General features: G+C 33.6%; 1 protein-coding gene across 30 annotated transcripts in view; it reads right to left on the bottom strand.

Annotated features, from left to right (window-relative positions):
• LOC117411263 (triadin-like) overlaps window positions 1-19,531 on the bottom strand; it is an 86,231-nt gene that overhangs the window by 49,468 nt on the left and 17,232 nt on the right. For 25 of the 30 annotated variants that reach the window (XM_059025105.1, XM_059025098.1, XM_059025108.1 and 22 more), the window contains 7 exons: window positions 12,895-12,963; window positions 12,015-12,176; window positions 11,017-11,076; window positions 5,809-5,886; window positions 5,014-5,091; window positions 2,213-2,248; window positions 1,355-1,423 (listed from right to left, as the gene is read on the bottom strand). In XM_059025105.1, coding sequence (XP_058881088.1) covers window positions 1,355-1,423; window positions 2,213-2,248; window positions 5,014-5,091; window positions 5,809-5,886; window positions 11,017-11,076; window positions 12,015-12,176; window positions 12,895-12,963 — 552 coding nt within the window. Of the gene's footprint in view, window positions 1-1,354; window positions 1,424-2,212; window positions 2,249-5,013; window positions 5,092-5,808; window positions 5,887-11,016; window positions 11,077-12,014; window positions 12,177-12,894; window positions 12,964-13,602; window positions 13,765-19,531 lie in introns of those variants that run through there. The other 5 variants (XM_059025109.1, XM_059025094.1, XM_059025096.1 and 2 more) reach the window with 5 other exon arrangements.

Genomic DNA, 19,531 nt, shown 5'->3' on the forward strand with positions numbered 1-19,531 from the left:
TGCATCAGAGTCAAGACTGAACAGAATTATATTCAGAGATAATACTATTACCAAAGAACCGGATGATAAAAGTGTAATATTCCTACAGAAATTGGTTTTGCAGTTTCATGAAATAATTTATTCCAGGAACGCTGTCAGTCTGATGGACTGTTTGTAGGAAAGCTATGATAATGTTAATGAAAACTATCTGGCCTGTTCACAATCACAAATGCATTTAATACACAGAGTGGCTGTTCTGCATGACTTGTCCTCATATTTTTAGTATTATTATTTATTACAGAAGAATGAATGTCTAGATATTTAGAGTACAACGGAACACCCTTCACTGTTAATAACAACCCCATTACTATGTCCTTCCTGTAGTCTGTATTGCTATATTTGTAAACATTTTAAAGATAGTTATTATACAGTAGCGGCTCAAATTATGGCAGCAACAAACGATTAACAGCAAGGGCTGGGATTGTATTGCCTATTTTACTCCCTCAGACCCCTTACTAAATATCCTGGTATCTCTGAATAGATAATCTCCTTTTTAAAAATATGCTAAATACTCCGAAAATCTTTGTTTGGGTAAAATAGAGAACAAATGCTCCACCCAGTCATTCAACATTGCTAGTAAATTAAACATATTTAGGGTACCACTGAACTTGTGAGAGGGATTGCTCATTAAAATCCTTAACATATTTTCAAAGAGGAAACAATGATCTATCAGGGATACACAATTTTGCTGCATTGGGTGCTAAATTGTGTTTCCTTCATTGGGCAGTTGATGGGTGGCATTTGTAAAAAGTTATAAAACAATAGGGTGGTGCTTAATTTGCACTGTTAAGCAGGTCTATGATTTTAGACTTGGTAGGAAATGTAAACTACAAAACTACAAACAGTTAACTGTGATTCTGACTAAATAGCACAAATAGGGATGCCACCTGTCCCTGTTTACCCTGGATTGTAACAGTTTTGAGAAGGGTGTACTGGGATTTCAACATGTCTTCCTTAAACTCTAAAAGATCCTGGATTTGAATCTTATCCTGGTTTTTAACTGTATGCTTTCACATCGATGTAGATTACTATAGCAACACAGTAATGCCAGTACCATAAACTGAGCATACATTATATAAAATAAGATTAAATACTATTGCAATAAACTAACAATATTAAATGGTTGTTGACAGTACTATAGTAGTAATATTATTAGTATTACCTATATATAGGATTTATAAGGAGAGTGTAAACTTTTAACAAACCCCATTCTGTTCCGATGTCTCGTTTGTCTGTACCTCAGTGGTAGCAAACTTAATCACAACCGTAATAGAATTTCATATTTAACTAATCCAAAAAAACAGTGAATTCCTACCTGATTTTTCAATTTCTGGGGTCAGCTTCTTTTTAGGTTCTTGGGGTGGCTTCTTTTTAGGTTCTTCTTCTAATGGAAAAGATGATGATCATTGATTAATTAAATTTGTACATTCATGAAACTTTTTGTTTTGTTTTGATTGTTGATTTTTTTGTTTTAAAATTTAATTTAAAATTAGTGGTTTTTTTTCTTTCTATAAAAAAACATAGCAATAATGTTTTTTTTTTTTTAATTTTGCCCTACACATACTGCAAAAAGAAAACAAAGAAAGCAACAAAAAAAAAACTAAAATAATATAAAACTTGATTCAATTTCCCTTATATTATTATTATTATTATTATTATTATTATTATTATTATTATTAGTGTAATTTAGCTACATATTCACTTCCTGTGCTCTATATCCATGACAATCAGATTAGAAACCAGAAAGCAAAAATGTTGTGCTTGAAAAATCTGCCTATCCCTAATTAAAAAGAAAATCAATGAACCAACAGAATTGTATCAATTGAAACAGGATCATTCGTGCTAATAGGACTAAAAACATTTTATAACTTTGGTTAACTTCTTGTCAACATCTGATATTAAAAAAAAAAAGATTTTCTAGTCTCTATAAATATACATTTTAAAAACAGCTTTCTGGAAAATGATATGAACATTTTTTTGTGTTAAATCTAAAGAATGTTATTGGAAGGGTAAAATACTTGAAACTGTCAATCATTAAAGTACATTAACACGTAATAAACTGCACCCACTGACACCATTGCTATTTTAATTAAAACTCGAGTCTGTTACTCCAGATTCTTTGATTACAGAGAGCAATTATAATCCTACAGTCTGTTCTGCATAAATCACATACTTTTTACTTGCACAGGCTTGACAACAGGCTTTTTCTCTGAAAGACAACAAACACAGAAGAAACATTAGATGAAAACAGCACAGAGATGCACAGTAGATGATAATAATATTCACTAATGGGGTCTGGTTCATTATGTTGGAACAGGGCTCATTATCGCTTGCTGTTCTAATGGTATCAGCTAGTGAAATAAGTGGCACTTCTAGCAGTGTAGCCATTCCTGTATTACATCGTGCCAGTTGGGTCAGGTAGCTCATCGAACCCCTTAAACTTAGCTTTAAAATGTTGATTAGCATTAGTACAATTGCAGCATAACCTGCATGAACCTGGTTCACACCATTCAGTAATGAATAAAAAGGTAATGTCATTTAGTGTCTTCTGGCACTGTAAGGGTAAAGACAAAAGGAGCATACTATGATGGGCTGTTTCTAGAATGCAGTTAAGGAAACAGTGAAGAGAAGGTTAAAATAAAGAAAAGAAAACATTTGTTTTCAACATAATCAACATATATGTAAATGAAAAAGACATAACTTGCTACAGAGGAAATTACTTCACCTTTGTGTTATGTTGCTTAAAATTATGTCGTTGATATTTGAAAGGGTTAGAGAACTTTTCAGAATTAGTGAATGAACATTTGTTCTATTAATCTAAAAAGATAAACTTGGTACTGCTAAGTTACTCCAGCAAGCATTTTTTTTAAATATATACATTGTAGTTACAGTAAATGTAGATTTCATTAAGTACTGTATGGAGAAAACCATAATGCTTGAGGATTGGTTGACACATGCTTGACGATAGTAGCATTGTACCCATTGCAGGTACAGTAGAAGAGAAAATTGTATGTATAGGTTGTAAGAACCTGTTTCTTCTTGTGATGGATCTTGTGATGCTGTAGGTACTGAAGTTCATCCATAACTGTAAAACACTAAACCGTAAGATATGTAGCTAACGACAAGTCTTTTTCAATGTCTTTATCATACCCTAAAAAAACAGTACGGGACATTCGTTTGATATTGAAATACTGCCACTGTTCAAATAATCAAACAGGACCAAATCTGACTGACATGAAGACAAAATGTATACTAGAGATGTATACTAGAGACTCACACACATTGTTATAGGTATTGTTTTTCACAAAGTCACTTCTTATAATGATTTAAACCATGGCAGTATTTTGCTCAGTTACCCTTTAGATCAACTGAATAGACTCCATTGTCTTTGTTTTGTGCAGTAAAATGAAAAGATATATATATATATATATATAGGCCTGGATAATTAATTTACACAGAGAATACATACATAGCACATTAAGTTTTAAAAATCTTTGAATCGCTGTGGCAATGAATTGTATTCTTTGTGTTGGAGTTTTTCTGTGGGATCTGGTTCATTTTACATGACAGTTTTTTTTTGTTTTTTTTTATCTGTGAATAGAGGCCATCGCACATGTGACAAGGGATACAACAGCCCACTGCACCCTGTTCATGGGACAGGACCCATTCACAGTCTGCTTTAACTTCTCACACCCTTCCACATAACCAGACACTGAATAGTTGGGAAACTTGGCAACTGAGGCTGAATTGCAATAGTCACTGATTCTAAAAATATTGCTGCTTACAAACCCTGTACTATATAAGGAAGCACTGCTCTAGTACACCATGCACTTGAAATAATCGCAAAGGTTCCGACGCAAGCTCAGAAAAACTCAGTAGACTTCATTGAACATTTCTGTCTGAAACTAAAGCCCAAATATTGGCTTTTGTTGGCCTGGTGACGCAACTATTACATTATCTCTTGAGGCTGGATATTTGTGGTTATTTATATGCTTTGTATATGTCATGATGGGTACACATGAGTCACATGTTCTTTTTGTTACTGAAACATAAAAACAGCATATGCAGTGCCCAAGAAAGCAATTCAATATACAGTATGCAGTGCCCTAAAAGCACTGTTTATGATACCCTACTTTGATAAGTACAGGTTGGGGAGATATGGCACTAGCACAGTCTGATTATCCTTTTGCCAGTTTTTGTAAATTTGACCTAAAAATTTTAAAAACACAGAATGAGTTGTACATCAGCTATTTAGACAATGTAAAACATATGTAAATAAAATGAGAAAGATCCATCTGAGTTTAGTCAAAGTATATATTTAACTCAGTCAAAATTTCACCACTGAACTGTGCAATAAGTATATAATCTCAACAGAGAATTTAATGTTGTGACCGATTCAGGATCTTAAAAAGTCACCAGCATGCTTCTTCCAAACGCAAAACTAACTTGAATTGTGAAAAACAAGTTGGGTTCCACGATGTGATGATCGCAGCTTAGGGCATTATAGTGTGTTTGGAAGTGTTTGGAAAGTCAGATATCACAGTTCAATGCAAAGCCCTGTATGTTAGTGCAGCAGTGTGGAGTCGTGGTTAGGGCTCTGGACTCTTGACCGGAGGGTCGTGGGTTCAATCCCTGGTAGGGGACACTGCTGCTGTACCCTTGAGCAAGGTACCTAGATTGCTCCAGTAAAAACCCGCCTGTATAAATGGGTAATTGTATGTAAAAAATAATGTGATATCTTGAAACAATTGTAAGTCGCCCTGGATAAGGGCGTCTGCTAAGAAATATTTTATTATTATCAACGAGGACCTAATTGAATTCCCTCTCCTGGAAATGATTGAACCAGAGAAGTCTTAGCCTTTACGCTCCCGCTGGTTCTGTTCGTTAGGGAGACTGAACTGCGGTATTCCTAAACTATAGTTCTGTTAATAATATTGTGTTTAGTAATGTCAGTAACAATCAGGAACAGCTTGCCTTCCACAGCAGGTGCTGCAGACTTCTTTGTGGTGGGGTTTTCTTTAGGCGGAGCTGTAGTTACTGCTTCCTTTAGCCCTGCATTCAGAGAATGTGGTTAAAGTACACAATTTTTAGGACCCAATAATAAATTGGACCAAGAAGTAATACTGTATATGTGAAAGGGTTTGGGCTCTGTTCAATACCTATAAACAGTTGATCCTAATACTGCCATTGATTAAATTGTTTTTTTCTAAAACGTACAAACCAGGAATTGTACTTACTTTTAAAGACAAAATTACACTAAATTGACTCAAACACACTGCTAAACATTGTAATGATTTAAACAGAAGCAGCATTTAGATCCCACACCATTTATAATAGCTCAACTGAATAGACCCCATTGCTGTGTATTTTGTCTAAACACACCCTGTGAAGTGGTGTGTTGCAATAATGGGCAACACCCTGCACATACAGTAAACCCAGTGCCAATAAAAACAAACAAATCTGAATACATATATTCTTTACATCGTCAACTACTTAAAAAATACACCAATAAATCATGAACGCATTCCTATGCAAACTACATTAGCGTCTCCGTTAACATTTGGAAAAGTCTTTTACACCTAAATATGGGTTTCACTTTTTCTTTCACGTTGCATGGCGGGGTGGTTGAAACTCAAAGTGACAGCAGTTATCTACAGAACACATTGTAAAATATATATTAAACAGGTTCAGCTACATTGTATATTTTTTGTTAAAGTGTTTATAATGTTGTGTTCAGTATTGTAGGGAAAAAAAGTGTAAGTAGCTTGCCTTCCACAGCAGGTGCTGCTGGCTTCTTTGTGGTGGGGCTTCCTTTAGGCAGGGCTGGAGCTACTGCTGCTTTGACCCCTGCATTCAAAGAATGTGGTTAAAATGCAGAATTCTCAGACCAAATATGAAATGGAACAGGGCTTTGCTGTACTGTATGTATGACAATGTCCTGTCCTGTAAAGCATGATGTTGCAAAGCTAATGTTCAAATTGATCACATACAGCACGTGAATTTGTTATTTCAGAAACTAATGATGTCGATGGATTATTCTCAGTGCTAATAATAATATAGACAAGAAGATTTAAATAGAATAGAATCTATTCATCAAGTTTCAATTGGTGCTTCATGAATGGAGTTTTGGTATGTAAATACTGCTGGATGTGTAGGTCTAATTCTTAACAATCCAAAGTCAATCTGTCAATGACTTGCCCCGAAAAGGGTTAAAAGGGTTAAACGACGACAGAAAAGTACACGGTTGGGACGATTCTGGAAATCTGAGATCTCCTCCACTCCCTCATCCGATTGTATAAAACCTTATCAGTGTCGCTGGTTCCAAACAACATTGCATGCAGCTATTTAAAGAAAAGATTATTCTGACACTGCAGCATATCTCCTGCATAGCTTCTTTAAATAACACAGGGCTGCTCACAGCGAGGTCAGAAATCCCTTATTAATACTAAGAGTTTATGCTATTACTGAATTTCTATCATTCCAAACCATCCGTAGAAGCACCAAACTTATAGAACCGAATTGCCCCAAAACATCATTTTAACAAAAATCTCCTTGAGCCGTTGTTATGCTTACCTATATAGCCTGTGGTCTGTTGTTTCTGCCATTATGGATCTGAGCATTGAGTATGTTACTAGGCCGAAACTCACAAAGATTGGTGAGTAATGGTTTGATTTGTGCTTAGCTAAGTGATTATTTGAAACAGTTCTAGTGTAATTGATAATTGGTGTGGTGATTTATTTTAGTTTTGAGAGTAAAGGGCTAGGTTCTGTCACTAAAGGGCTACTGTAGGTTCTCAAAGCTATTTCCTCCAAATCGTCATGAATGCAGTTTTTGTCTGAAAGGAAAAGCTGCAATTACAATTTTAGTCTACTCACAAGCCATGCATTATAAATCCAAGTTGTTTATTTCTGGTTTGGTAAGTTTGTTCTGTGCATTTTTACTATCTGGAAAAAAAAAACATGCTAATGATGACTGGAGTAGATAGCTCTGAGAATCTATCCCAAAATACTTTTTTTTTTTTTTTTTAAATGAAGAAGTACCCTTGAGAAAGCCAAAAAGGTCTTCTGCAGAATCAGATGGAATCAGAATCGGTTTTGAGTCAGGAAAATGAGGAAAGCATTAATGAAACCCAACATGTCTCAATAGGATTTTAAACAATTCATTTTACCAGTAGTGTTTAGTCTCTGGCACCGGTAAGCGTTAAAACAGCATGTCTTATTTTAAGATGGTGATTCAGGGGTGGGCAATTCCGGTCCTGGAGGGCCGGTGTCCCTCCTGGCTTTTGTTCCAACTTTGCCCTAAATTACTTAATTGGACCAATTATTACCAATTATTGGTCTAATTAAGTAATTTAGAACACAGTTGGAACAAAAGCCAGGAGAGACACTGGCCCTCCAGGACCGGAATTGCCCACCCCTGTGTAAGGTCATATTATGAATGCCAACTTTACAAAACGCTGAACAGTTAAGGTATGTCACACAGAGCTACTGCAGAAATGAAGACAAGGCTTCTATATACAGTATGTATATTATCCATAAATGTAAAATATTCAAAAAGATATACAGTAGCATTAAGAATAGAATGTGGTTTTAGACCATGGGTGTCCAATCACGGTCCTGGAGGGTAATTCCACTCCAGGTTTAACAGGTAGATATAATTAACTACTTCACAGTCTGCATGGAGGTTTAATTCAATTAAGCCATTTAAAACAGGGTTGGAACAAAGACCAGGAGTGGAATAGACAACTTTGGAAAACCCTGTATTAGACAATTGTTTAGACAGGAAATCTTTGTCAATTCATTGAATATACAACACATGCTAATCACACACACACAAATAAAAACTTCAGGGAACTCGTAAAAGGATTTTTGCATACAGTATAAATGATAAGCCTCTGAATCAGTATAAACTATAAGCTCCGGGTTTAGTTAATTTCCAACTATGCTGCAGGAATAATACATTAGGAAGCCTCTAGAGCAGGGGTGCCCAATCCTGGTCCTGGAGGGCCGGTGTCCTCCTGGCTTTTGTTCCAACTGCCCCCTAAATTACTTAATTGGACCAATCAAGCCCTTATTAGAAGCTTAATTGGTCCAATTAAGCAATTTAGTGTAAAGTTGGAAAAAAACCAGGAGGGACACCGGCCCTCCAGGACCAGGATTGGGCACCCCTGCTCTAGAGCAACTGTCCAGGGAACCTCTTGGAAATGTGGTGCAAATCCCAATGGGTTCGCACCCTTGTTAGAATTGAAAAAAATCGATACTTACTTTAGAAAACTTTTCACAGCACAATTTGTTCAGTTTTTTAGGTGCAACCCCTACTTATTAAGTGTTAGTAACTCAATTCAAAAATAATGTGGAACTCGCATGTGGACCTGGGAACAATAAAGCATGCAGCATGAACATGATTTGAACAGCACAGTCATGTGGTTAAGCACATTTTAACACCAATAAAGTTAATAAAAAGAGTCGGGGGGGAAAAAAAATCAAACTGCATCAAATCATGTTCATGTCAAAATTTTATTGGCTGATAACAAGTCAAGCAATAAGCAACTACAGTGTTTTCAGATAACAGACCACATTACAAAACAAATCAGGACACATACAAACAGCAGAAGATTAAAAGAGTACATAGCAACATTTACAAGATTAGCTGAACATTTAGGCACAAGTCATTCTAGGTCTCTGGATTTTCATCAGTTCAATTTGTATTTACTTCTAAGATGTGGATACATCTTTTTTACTAGCATCAGATGTAACTGATTTATCAGCAGGGAGTTTCAATGTTTATTTTAAGGGCATTAATCATGATTTATTGTGCTTTTCAGCATATTCAATTATATCTTTTGATGAATTACATACGTTTTTATATACCACTGAAAAGTCCCATCCTTTATCAAAACTCCAGAGCGATTTCATGAATTTAATTTATTGAGTTATTCAAAATTGACTTTTAAAAACAGCTTCTAAATACTTAATGAGTAAAAGCTTTTTAAATAGGCTCTCAATTTCTTTGAAAATGTTGGATTTCAGCAGAACCAACTTGCTCATTGTTATTAGTTATGGTTTAATTGTAATTGTAAATATGATGTAATTATGTTTTAATTGGTGTCCACATGGAAGTGCTCCGACTGAACTTTTTCAATTATAACTCAGAATTACATTATCTTCAACAGCATCTCCCGTCCTTTAAATTATTTTGTTCACTGTTATCACAACACAACACGGTCAGAAAATAATTTAAATGAAGAAGAGGGGGACTTTAAAAACTATTACCAAGATGCCCAGCTTTTATTCTAAAAACAAATCTGAATGTCATCCCAATTGGTAACCAGAAATTAAGCTCAGTGTTCCAAAGAAGGACTTGTGTGGAGCATAACAAATATAAAAACGTAGGCATAGCTATTCAGAAACAAACAAAACAGAAAAAGAAATAGGTAATAAATTTGTATCCTCCTTTTAAATGTGATGGTACCAAGCATATGTATCTAGCATAATTTGTTAATAACCTGAGATAAGAAGCACAAAATAAAGTTAACAATCGCGTGTACAATCATGTTTACCTGTGTGTTATTTAATAATCTTTAAAGTGTGCTTAGTATTAATGAAAACATTAACACTGAATTACTGAATTAGAAAAGTATCTTTCTTTCTTTCTTTCTTTCTTTCTTTCTTTCTTTCTTATTCACTTACATAAACCCTCCTGTTAAGTTAACTTTTTAGTTCTCAATCTGAAATAGTGTCAGTAATTGGACTGTACTTTAATTTCTCTACTCCAGTACTCCAGTGTCTGTAAAATATATATGTATTTATTGTATTCAACATGTAATAGGCATAAAAAGGCAACCTTTTATACAGTAAGTTTGAGCTCAGAAAGATACTACCCAATCCCATAATTGCATAATTTGAAACTTAGTGAGGTAAAGCATGTTGTTAAAAGTTATTTTGCTTAAAAAGCAGTGTAACTCAGACCAATGTTTTAATGACATTTAGGTACACAGTGGAGTGCTATAAGGAACGAACCAAGTTAATTCTAAGGAACCACAATATATAAAGCTGCTATGACTTTAAAAGCTATAGGTGGAGGAGGGATGGAACAAAATTAAATGTAATTCCTATGTCACAAAAGCAAAAAACGCAAGACTGTATACTGTTTATAGAGGGAGCTGCAGAGTGAATGGAATTAGTAAGTTTGAAACCATGGTAACAATTATGAAAAGTTTCATCACGGATGCACCCAAATACATTACACTGCATGAAGAATCAACAGAATGTGTTATGCAACAAGATCCAAAAAGGAGTTCCTAAAGCCAGGTCAGAAACTACATCTTTGGTGCATCGCCACTCGTTTAAATTTTTTAGGTATTATTTATTAACATAAATCATTCACAATTATGCCAAAAGCCAAGACCTATGGCATTAATGTTTAATATGATTAATATGAATTGTTAATTATGTGTATTTTCCAAATAAACAACAATCTGTTTTGCAATGAAGAAGTTGTTTAAGATGCACTATCACCGTTGCACACACATTTCATCTAGTGCACACTGAATAATCATGTTTTATTCTAAAAGCAGTCAAACGTCATAAGTGGTCTGAGCTTATTATATTTTCTTATCACTGAAGAAATTTCTAGCTGGACTTGGATGTGATATACATCAAATCACAGCATCCAAGAGAAGACAGAACAGTGTTTCATTTGTGATTTTTTTTAAATCAGCAGATAAAAGAAACTGAATGGTTCATTGTGCATTCTTACTTATGTTGTACTTTTGAAGACTGCTATGGTCTGGTAAAAGGATACTGCATCTTGAAGAATCCAGCTACTGTATGTTCATGCAACTGCAATTAAAATGTATTCAAATCCATCCGATTTCTAAGCTAGTATATTCCGAAGTTTATAAGCTTTGTTAAGTATATGAGGAGAAAAACTTCAAACAACTACTATTAGACAGAAATACAAGACTTTTCAAAGTACCTGAAGAAACATCCTCATGTGTATACATGCCAACCACATAGCGACAGAACTCAAACTGATCTAGCAGAGCAGAAGGGAAAAAGAGCAATGAAGAAAATGAATGGGAGATCAAAACCTCATCCTTCCTCACTGTAACTGAGAACGAGTACACAGACACAGTATATATTTTACTCCTATGGTTATGCAATATATACATGATGTCATCCATGTTGTAGTTCCAGTTGCAGTATTAAGGACGTGCTAGGCACAATGAATGGTTGTTACCACAAAGTATAGAACTATAGAAGATACTTTTTTTTTTTTTTTTTTTACATGAACACAAAAAAATATAATGCAATTTATTATTTCCAACTTTTTGATTGTGCTAGGAATTTGTTCAAGTTCATTTACATTTTCATGTAATATGTAGTTCAGGCAAAGCTTTTATTTTTCTTACTGTATCTTGTCAAGCTTTTTTCTTTTTTTTAGATAGCCCCTACAGAGAATTGGGAATTACTGGCAATTGAATCATTTGTGCCAGGTATACATAAAGCACTTGAACACATAACCTGATGTTTTAGAAGTTTATAATTCTCATTAATTAAACTTTCCACGGTGACATGCTATAACAACACACTTGATAGATCTGGCAGATCTCTCCATAGTAACTGTGTTAACCCTTTGTTGCCTACAGTACATAAAAGTCTGGTATGTCTGTTGAATCACTTACAGCAGCTAACTTTACAAACAACTAACTATCTTAAATGTATGAGGTACACAAGATAGTATAGCACTGTGAGTACTAAGAACAGGTTCATTGAATTATGTAAATCAATCTGAGCACAATTCCCAGTCTCAAGATTAATTTATGCTCCCTGTTTCCTCTTTTTGGACTCTCCACTCTTTTTATTAAAAACGTTCTTTGTCCCCTTTCCCCCATCTTTTATCATTGTCTCTTAGTTTCTTTTCCACTACTTTCTGGGACTCAGCGTCTTCTGCGTCCTTCTTGCTTTTTTTACCTTTTGATTCTGTCTTTGAGGGTTTCTCCTGCTTTGGCCTGGCTCTGGGCTTTGCTTTTTCCACTGCCTTCATTTCTTTCTTGGCTTTCTCTACTTTCTTTTCTGGTTTTGCTGCCATCTTTGTCTTTTCCTCTGCCTTGGTGACTTTAACCTTTTTCACCTCTGGGAATGGAAGCAAGCTTCTGTTAATGGGCTAACGTTGCTTTAAATCATGCTCACAAAGAAAAGGCCTCACAATTGTGGAAAAAAAATGTAATGAAGAGAGGGAGGTTTGATGTTTCGGACAGATTTTACAGCTCTCCCCAAAGACACGGTCACCATGACCACCACACAAGAAGCATTTGATTTTTTTTCAGACTGTATTGCTGAACAATAATGCTATCCTCTCTCTCTCTCTATTCTAATGGACAGTAGATCACATTTTTTTTCTACCAAAAATAACTCAGTTTGTTCACTCTCTCCTCATCCCCTTTCAGCCTTTCATTCGGAAAGGAGCCATGTCTCCTTCCAACCTCAGATATTAGTTATTCCGGCTGCACTTTCACATACAGTAAATTCAAGGCACAAGATGAAGCCATGACATGATGTTTATTCTTTACATATGAATGCAAATTAAATGTAATTCCTGAAAGAATTTCTACTGTCCTCAGAGTCACTTTGAGTATCAATCAATGTCTTCTTTACCTTATTTACTGATTGTGGCCAAAAACTTTCAGTTCAAAATGCAAATTGTTTACACTCTATATTACTAATATAGTATGTGCAATGAAGAAATTACTTATTATAGAAATGAGGCTTATTGCAAGAGCTGTGAGTACAGTTTGTGGTATCTAGTATGTCTAGTATCTGGTATTCTATTATACTGTATAAATTCATATACCTTTCGGTGGTGCTTTCTTTTCATCCCTCGATTTTCTTTCAGTTGTTTCTTTGGTACTTTTTTTCATTACTGTAAAATAGAAATGGCTTCAATTAGCAATCTGAGAACAGAAAAGGCAAGGTTATTTAAGTGTTTTTTTTTTTTTTTTTTTTTTTGCACAACCTCTATGTTTGTGTCTGTGAATAAAGAATTACCCAGCAGCCTCTGAAACTCTCTTGCAATTGTTGGGTTATATAAGTAACTTGATTATATAACTCCAAGGATTTCCACAACACAGGAATCAGATATGTAAGTTAAAACAATGCCTCATAAAAATATCTCCTGCTTTCTAACACCAAATACATGTTTTCCGTTAAATCTTTCCAAACCAAGAAATTGATATACACATAGCAACTGACACTCACGACTGACCATTTTCATATTTGTTAATTCTACACTACAAAAACACATGTTTAAATTAACACAAAGTTTGATTATTGACAACGTGCATCAGAAAATACATGTTTCACTTAAACAACCATTAGAAGATCACCATTATTTTGTAATTAATAATATTTAAAATCTAATTAAAACTGTGTCTATTACCCTCTACATCAGTGTCACCTAATTACTCCTCAAATAATGTTTAATCTGTAATAATAATAATAATAATAATAATAATAATAATAATAATAATAATAATAATAACTTATTTAAGAAGTCTCTTACCTGGTTGTGCTACACATGGGGATAGAAAAAAAATGGTTATTAGACTTTAACATTAAAAATTACTTTGCAAGTTAAAACAGCACTTTGAAAGCTATATTACAAATCTAATTTTCTATATCTTTTTAAAACGACACCTCTAATATTAGCATTATTTCAAATCTTAATAAGATAAAAGAAAACATAATATTCATATGTATATTTATATATAAATTAAAATACATTTATAGTCATTTACCACGAAATTACTCATTCTACACAAATTAAAACAGTAGCAAATGAACTTGACATCCAGGCATTATTTAGGTAACCCATATGATTTACAGTGACTAAATGACAGGCATGTAGTCTATTTCTAAATCACCAGCTGTCCAATGCTACTGAATATATTAAGATATTAGATGTGCAATTTAATATCAACCAAATGTAATGCCCATTGTTCAGATGAATATAAACTTTTGCAGGGTGATAAATAGCTTTAATTTTTCAGTAATCACATCATCTTATTGCCTGGCTGAGATAGTAATTTAATTGAAAGACCAAAGTGACAAAATCACTTCAAAAGATAATGATTTATCTTTATCATTATGACAGATTGTTATTTTGTTTTACATATTAAGAAATATATGCTCAACAAACAATCTGGGCAACAGAATGAGAGACAATCCTGTCCCCATGGCAACTATCATCCCTCTATGTGTATATAAATGTAAACATTATTATTGGATTATTGTGAAGCAGTTTACTGTATCCTGAGGGGTTTCTTGTCGCATATTAATGCAGTACCTGCATCTTCCTATATCTTTAATATGCATTATGCATATATGCAGCAGATGCACCAGGCCATTCATAAGAATGGACTGGTGCATCTGCTGCATCTTGAGTTCATTAGTATATAATTTCATATTAAAAAGAGGTGCAACTTGAGCAGCTTTCCACACTAGCAACATATTCGTCAGCCCATGCTTTAGTAATGGGACTTTTACTTTATATTGTGAATGTTAGGCACTCAGAAGTCAATAACCAAAATTGTTATATTGAGTCACCACTGACACACAGTGTTCTACAGTTTAGTAAAGCTGTTGGTTTTAATAAAAAAGATGCCTAAAATATATAGCCATACAGTTACTTTTTCTAGTATATTAGTAAGGTAACTGGTACTTACAATTGGTAAGTTTGAAAAAAAAAACATTTTTCTTGACTGTTTAAAAACTAGTTAGATATGTGCTATGTATATTTTCTTGAGCGCATTAAACAAATTTCATATATGTAACAACACTATAGTATGTAGTCAACACATCGTGATCAAAACCAATTTTAATACCTGATTTTTTAGGCTCACTGTAATCATCTTCTCTGTCGTCTTCCTCGTCATGCTTTGTGAAAACCTTATCTGAATCTTTCTTGCTTTTACTGTCTACAGTTTGGGTATTTTTCTGATGTTGAATGGCTGCATTCTTGGCATCTTTCTTGCTTTTGATTACAAAAGTTTTATCATAGTCATCGCCATCATCGTCATCATCATCATCATCGTCATCATCATCATCATCATCCGTCTTCTGTTTAGTGGAAAACTTATCTGATTGTGTTTTGCTTTTAATGGCAACATTTTTTGCATTTTTCTTACTTTTAAGTACTTCAAGTTTGTCATCATCATCATCATCAGTATCTTTAAGTCCTTTGTTGATTTTTTCATTGTCCTCCACTTCATCATCGTCATCTTCATCATCATCATCATCATCATCATCTTTGACTTTGTCATCTTCATGATCATTTACATCATCTTCATCATCATCACCATCATCATATAGTTCTTCTTCAGAAACAGAAGTCTTGGTTTTTAATTTCTTGGCCCCATCATGACTTTCTATCTTGTCGTCTTTGCCATCGTCATCATGATCATCATCATCATCATCAGTATCAATTGTCAACGAATCTGCATCATAAGCTTGTTTTCTTAAAACTGACATTTAAATGATGACCACCATATATATATATATATATACCGATTAACAGATTAATCAGACCGGTTAATCAACCAAGAGTCTTCTGATGACAAATTACATAGATATCAAAGAAGTATTATATATATATTTTCTTAAAACAAATGATTTGCATAAAAATGTACTGGTAAATTAAAGCCTATACATCACTTATTTACACTTATGTGTTCTCTAAAATAATATTGAAAAAAGTGCTTTTAAAATCCTGTTATAGATATTCACAGGGATGTAAGGGCTAAATAAATGTCAGTGACCATTTCGAGTGTTCTGTTAATTAATCTGCTAATATGTACTTTTTAGTAATAGGATGACCAATTCAAATGGTTAAAGTAACGAGGGATGACTGCAAACTACTCACACTCCCCTTGTATGGAAATCTGAAACAGAACACCATTTCTTTACCAAAGATTTTTCCTTATGAGTCTAATTTATACCCAAAACTAGATTTCAGTTTTCCCTTTAAAGGTCCGTAACCATTTTCTGTTCTCTCCAACTATCTCCACGTGATACCATTTGTGACCACATGTGTAATTTCCCACGTGGTACTTACTTTGGATTTTAACCCTATAATGCCCATATATATATATTGATTTTTAAAGATTGTTACCTTTATAAAAAATGTGCACGGATTGATCAACCGGTTAATCAACTAATGCCCATAAATTAACTGATCAAAAATGTTAATCGAGTGACAGTCCTGGTATCAAGCCCATGCTCATCAAGCCTAAGTCCTTAAACTCCCCACTGAGATGCAATGTATGGTAGTAGTGCTCTTGTTTATACCACATGTTCTGTTGATACATTTAATTATAAGAATAAAGGGACCAAATTTGATTAATTTCTTGCTATTAACAGAGCAAAACTGAAGCAATATTTATTCAGATTTAACTGTTAATATATGCATTATTTAAATTGAAAAATAATGCATGTACAACACTATGAAGGTTAAACAATAGTACTGGGTCTTTAAATGAAATTTGATCTTCAGGAAATGTATGTCTAGGTTTCATGAAAAACAAACTTAATGTAATTACCCAAAACAAACTTGAAATAGCTTCAGAGTTAAGGCCATTGCACACTGGATCCAATAACACATCCGAATTTAACGTGCATCTAAACAGAAAAAAACAAATCATGCACGTTCCCTATTGCACCTTGCACACTGAGACCGGAATTGTCGTACAACGGTGATGCGTCACTTTTGGAATCGAAACAAGTTTGATTTGATCCGATTTGACATGCGTTAAAAATGAGATTGACCAATGAAAAACGACTGGGAAGACATGTGGATTCTTGCAGTTCCCTGAACAAAATGCAAAAACTAATTGTGTGTGTCTCCAAAATTATTATAAATCCAACATTACAAAGATTACAAAGACATTGGAAAAAAAAATAAAACATATGGAAAGACATTGCCGTGGACTTGGGCATGAATGATATGTATTGTAAAACATGAAATTATTAACTGATAGTATACATAAACACATGGATTTTGTGCAGTATAGGTTATTATAAGTATATACTTTTTATTTTAATTGTAGTCAAGGAAGTAAAGAAACAATGGCCTAACCTGGAGACACATATCAGAGAAAGAAGCGTGACAGGGCAAGAGCGGTCAGGGCTTAACAATCAGAAAAGAGTGTCAGTACATGAAAGGGATGGAATTTCTGGCTCCATACACAGAGAGTAGAAGGTCATTAAGTATTTTCGGTAGCTCATTGCTAGCTTCCCAACTTTTAGATGTATTTATTACAGTAGCGAGTGTTTGAAATAAAATATTGGTCATATGGTTTCGGATGCTATGACAACTTTTTTTTTAGGTTTTTTTTTTTATGTATTATTGTAGATCTAGTAGAAATGTAATAATTAGCAAATGTTTTAACTTCCATCTTAGTGCACTAAAGAATAACGTGGTTTATGTTTATATATTAAGTTTATACCACATTTAATATTTTTTGTGTTCAAAGTTATGTAAGAATTAATAACAGAATTGTATTTATTTTTTATTAAAATACTGAAACTAGGTATATTTACTCAAAGCCTCCACTGCACTTCAGCGCTCTGAAGTACGATATTAACGCATCTAGTGTGCAATGGATTGACTTTTTTGGATGACGGATAATAAATGATGGAATGGATCTAGTGAGCAAAGGCCTTTAAAGCTATATGGATAACACTCATTAAATTGGGGAAAAATGTGATGTTTATTTTTATATTCAATTTTATTTCTAAAGGAAAAACATACATTTGTATTTTAATTTATTCATTCATACTAGTTTTCTATTTAAGTAAAAAGTAATGCAAACTCAGCACTGGAACATGTGGTTTAAACTGGATTTTTAATGTTTATCTCATGCAGTGTCATAAAAGTCCCAAGGATCAATGCAGAGGCCTCAGGAATTACTGCCTCCCATACTGCGTTGACATACAGGCATTACACTGTCTTCATAAACCTTACTGTATGTTTCTCGTGCTTATGTCGTCACTCAAAAATACGAAAACAATCAAACAAAAACACAAAAAACACAAATAAATGTTTCAAAAACAACTTTCGGAGAAGGCAATGAAACATATTTCAAGACAAAATCAAGACAAAACCATTTTTCTAGCCACCACATAAATCCAGATAACATTTCAAATTGAGAGATCCACATAAATATAACCTTGCTACCCAAACAAACAAATCAATAAAATTAACACTATTAGGTCCACCCAGTCAACAACATACTGTAGATGCTACACACATACAGTCAACAAACTCATTTAGAAACACAGACCACGATTCACACATGACATACGGTACACCAAAAAAATAAATAAAATAAATAAATATAAGGAAACAAGGATTGTTAAAATAAAACAGTACTGGTACAGTAGATGAAGTCAATGTGGCTATTAGTATTTTTGTTAAGACTTAAAATTACTGGGCACATATTACAAACTAATTGTATATATTACACAGTTTCATTTGTCAAGCCACAATTAATAGATTTGAGAGAGGCCTCTGATGAAGTTTGATCAAAATGAAAACCATGTAAAGTAAGTACCATTCTAAATAAGTTATAGCCTGATTTCCTCCCAGTGCAAGGCTGAATCATTCCATTCTTCGTAATATGGGAGGAGAATGGAGGGCACAGATGCTAAACAAAAAAACTAATAAATACTTTGCTATCTATTTCACATTCACATGTTGTATCGTAAAATCAATAAACAAAATAAATGCGCTACCCATACCACATTCAGCAAGTTTATTTTAATAATCCTAGCTAAACTGCTGGATTTCAAAGTTATCCATTCAAATGTAATGGTTTTATAAATTAATACACAAAATGTTAATACTATTTAATATTGAAATATGTTATCTATCTTCAAATGATCCTGTCAGCCTGTCCCTTGCCCCAATGCAACAAACTCTACTATCCTTAGCAATACAGTAAATCTAATATACTTTGTTACTGTATAATTAAAATGTACTGTAATGTGTGCACTGTAACTTAAAACACAACCAAGTTTTAAATCAGATTTGTTTAATTTATCAGTGTTTTCATGCAAATATCGTACTATTGTAAACTATAATGAATGTGCAAAAATGGTCAAAGCAAAATAATTAAGATTGAAATGCTAAATAAAGTAAAGGGAAATAAACAATTTACAATTGCATGTTAACTTGAAAGTGTATAATATTCTTAATCTTTCTGATGCTATTACTTTTGTAATCACAAAGCCTTACATTTTAGGCAATGAAGCGACAGACAGTTAGAATTGTGTTGCATTAACCCTTTTGTGTTATGGTTATTACCACACAACATGATACTGCAGAATGTATGATATCATTGTTTTGTTTTTTTCTAATATCTCAACCCTTTAAATATTAAAAATTGTAGACATGCTTAACTAACATGTTGACAAATACTGTTGGCATGACTCAG

The sequence above is a fragment of the Acipenser ruthenus genome, chromosome 6 (assembly GCF_902713425.1).
Source record: "Acipenser ruthenus chromosome 6, fAciRut3.2 maternal haplotype, whole genome shotgun sequence".
NCBI classification, from domain to species: domain Eukaryota; kingdom Metazoa; phylum Chordata; class Actinopteri; order Acipenseriformes; family Acipenseridae; genus Acipenser; species Acipenser ruthenus.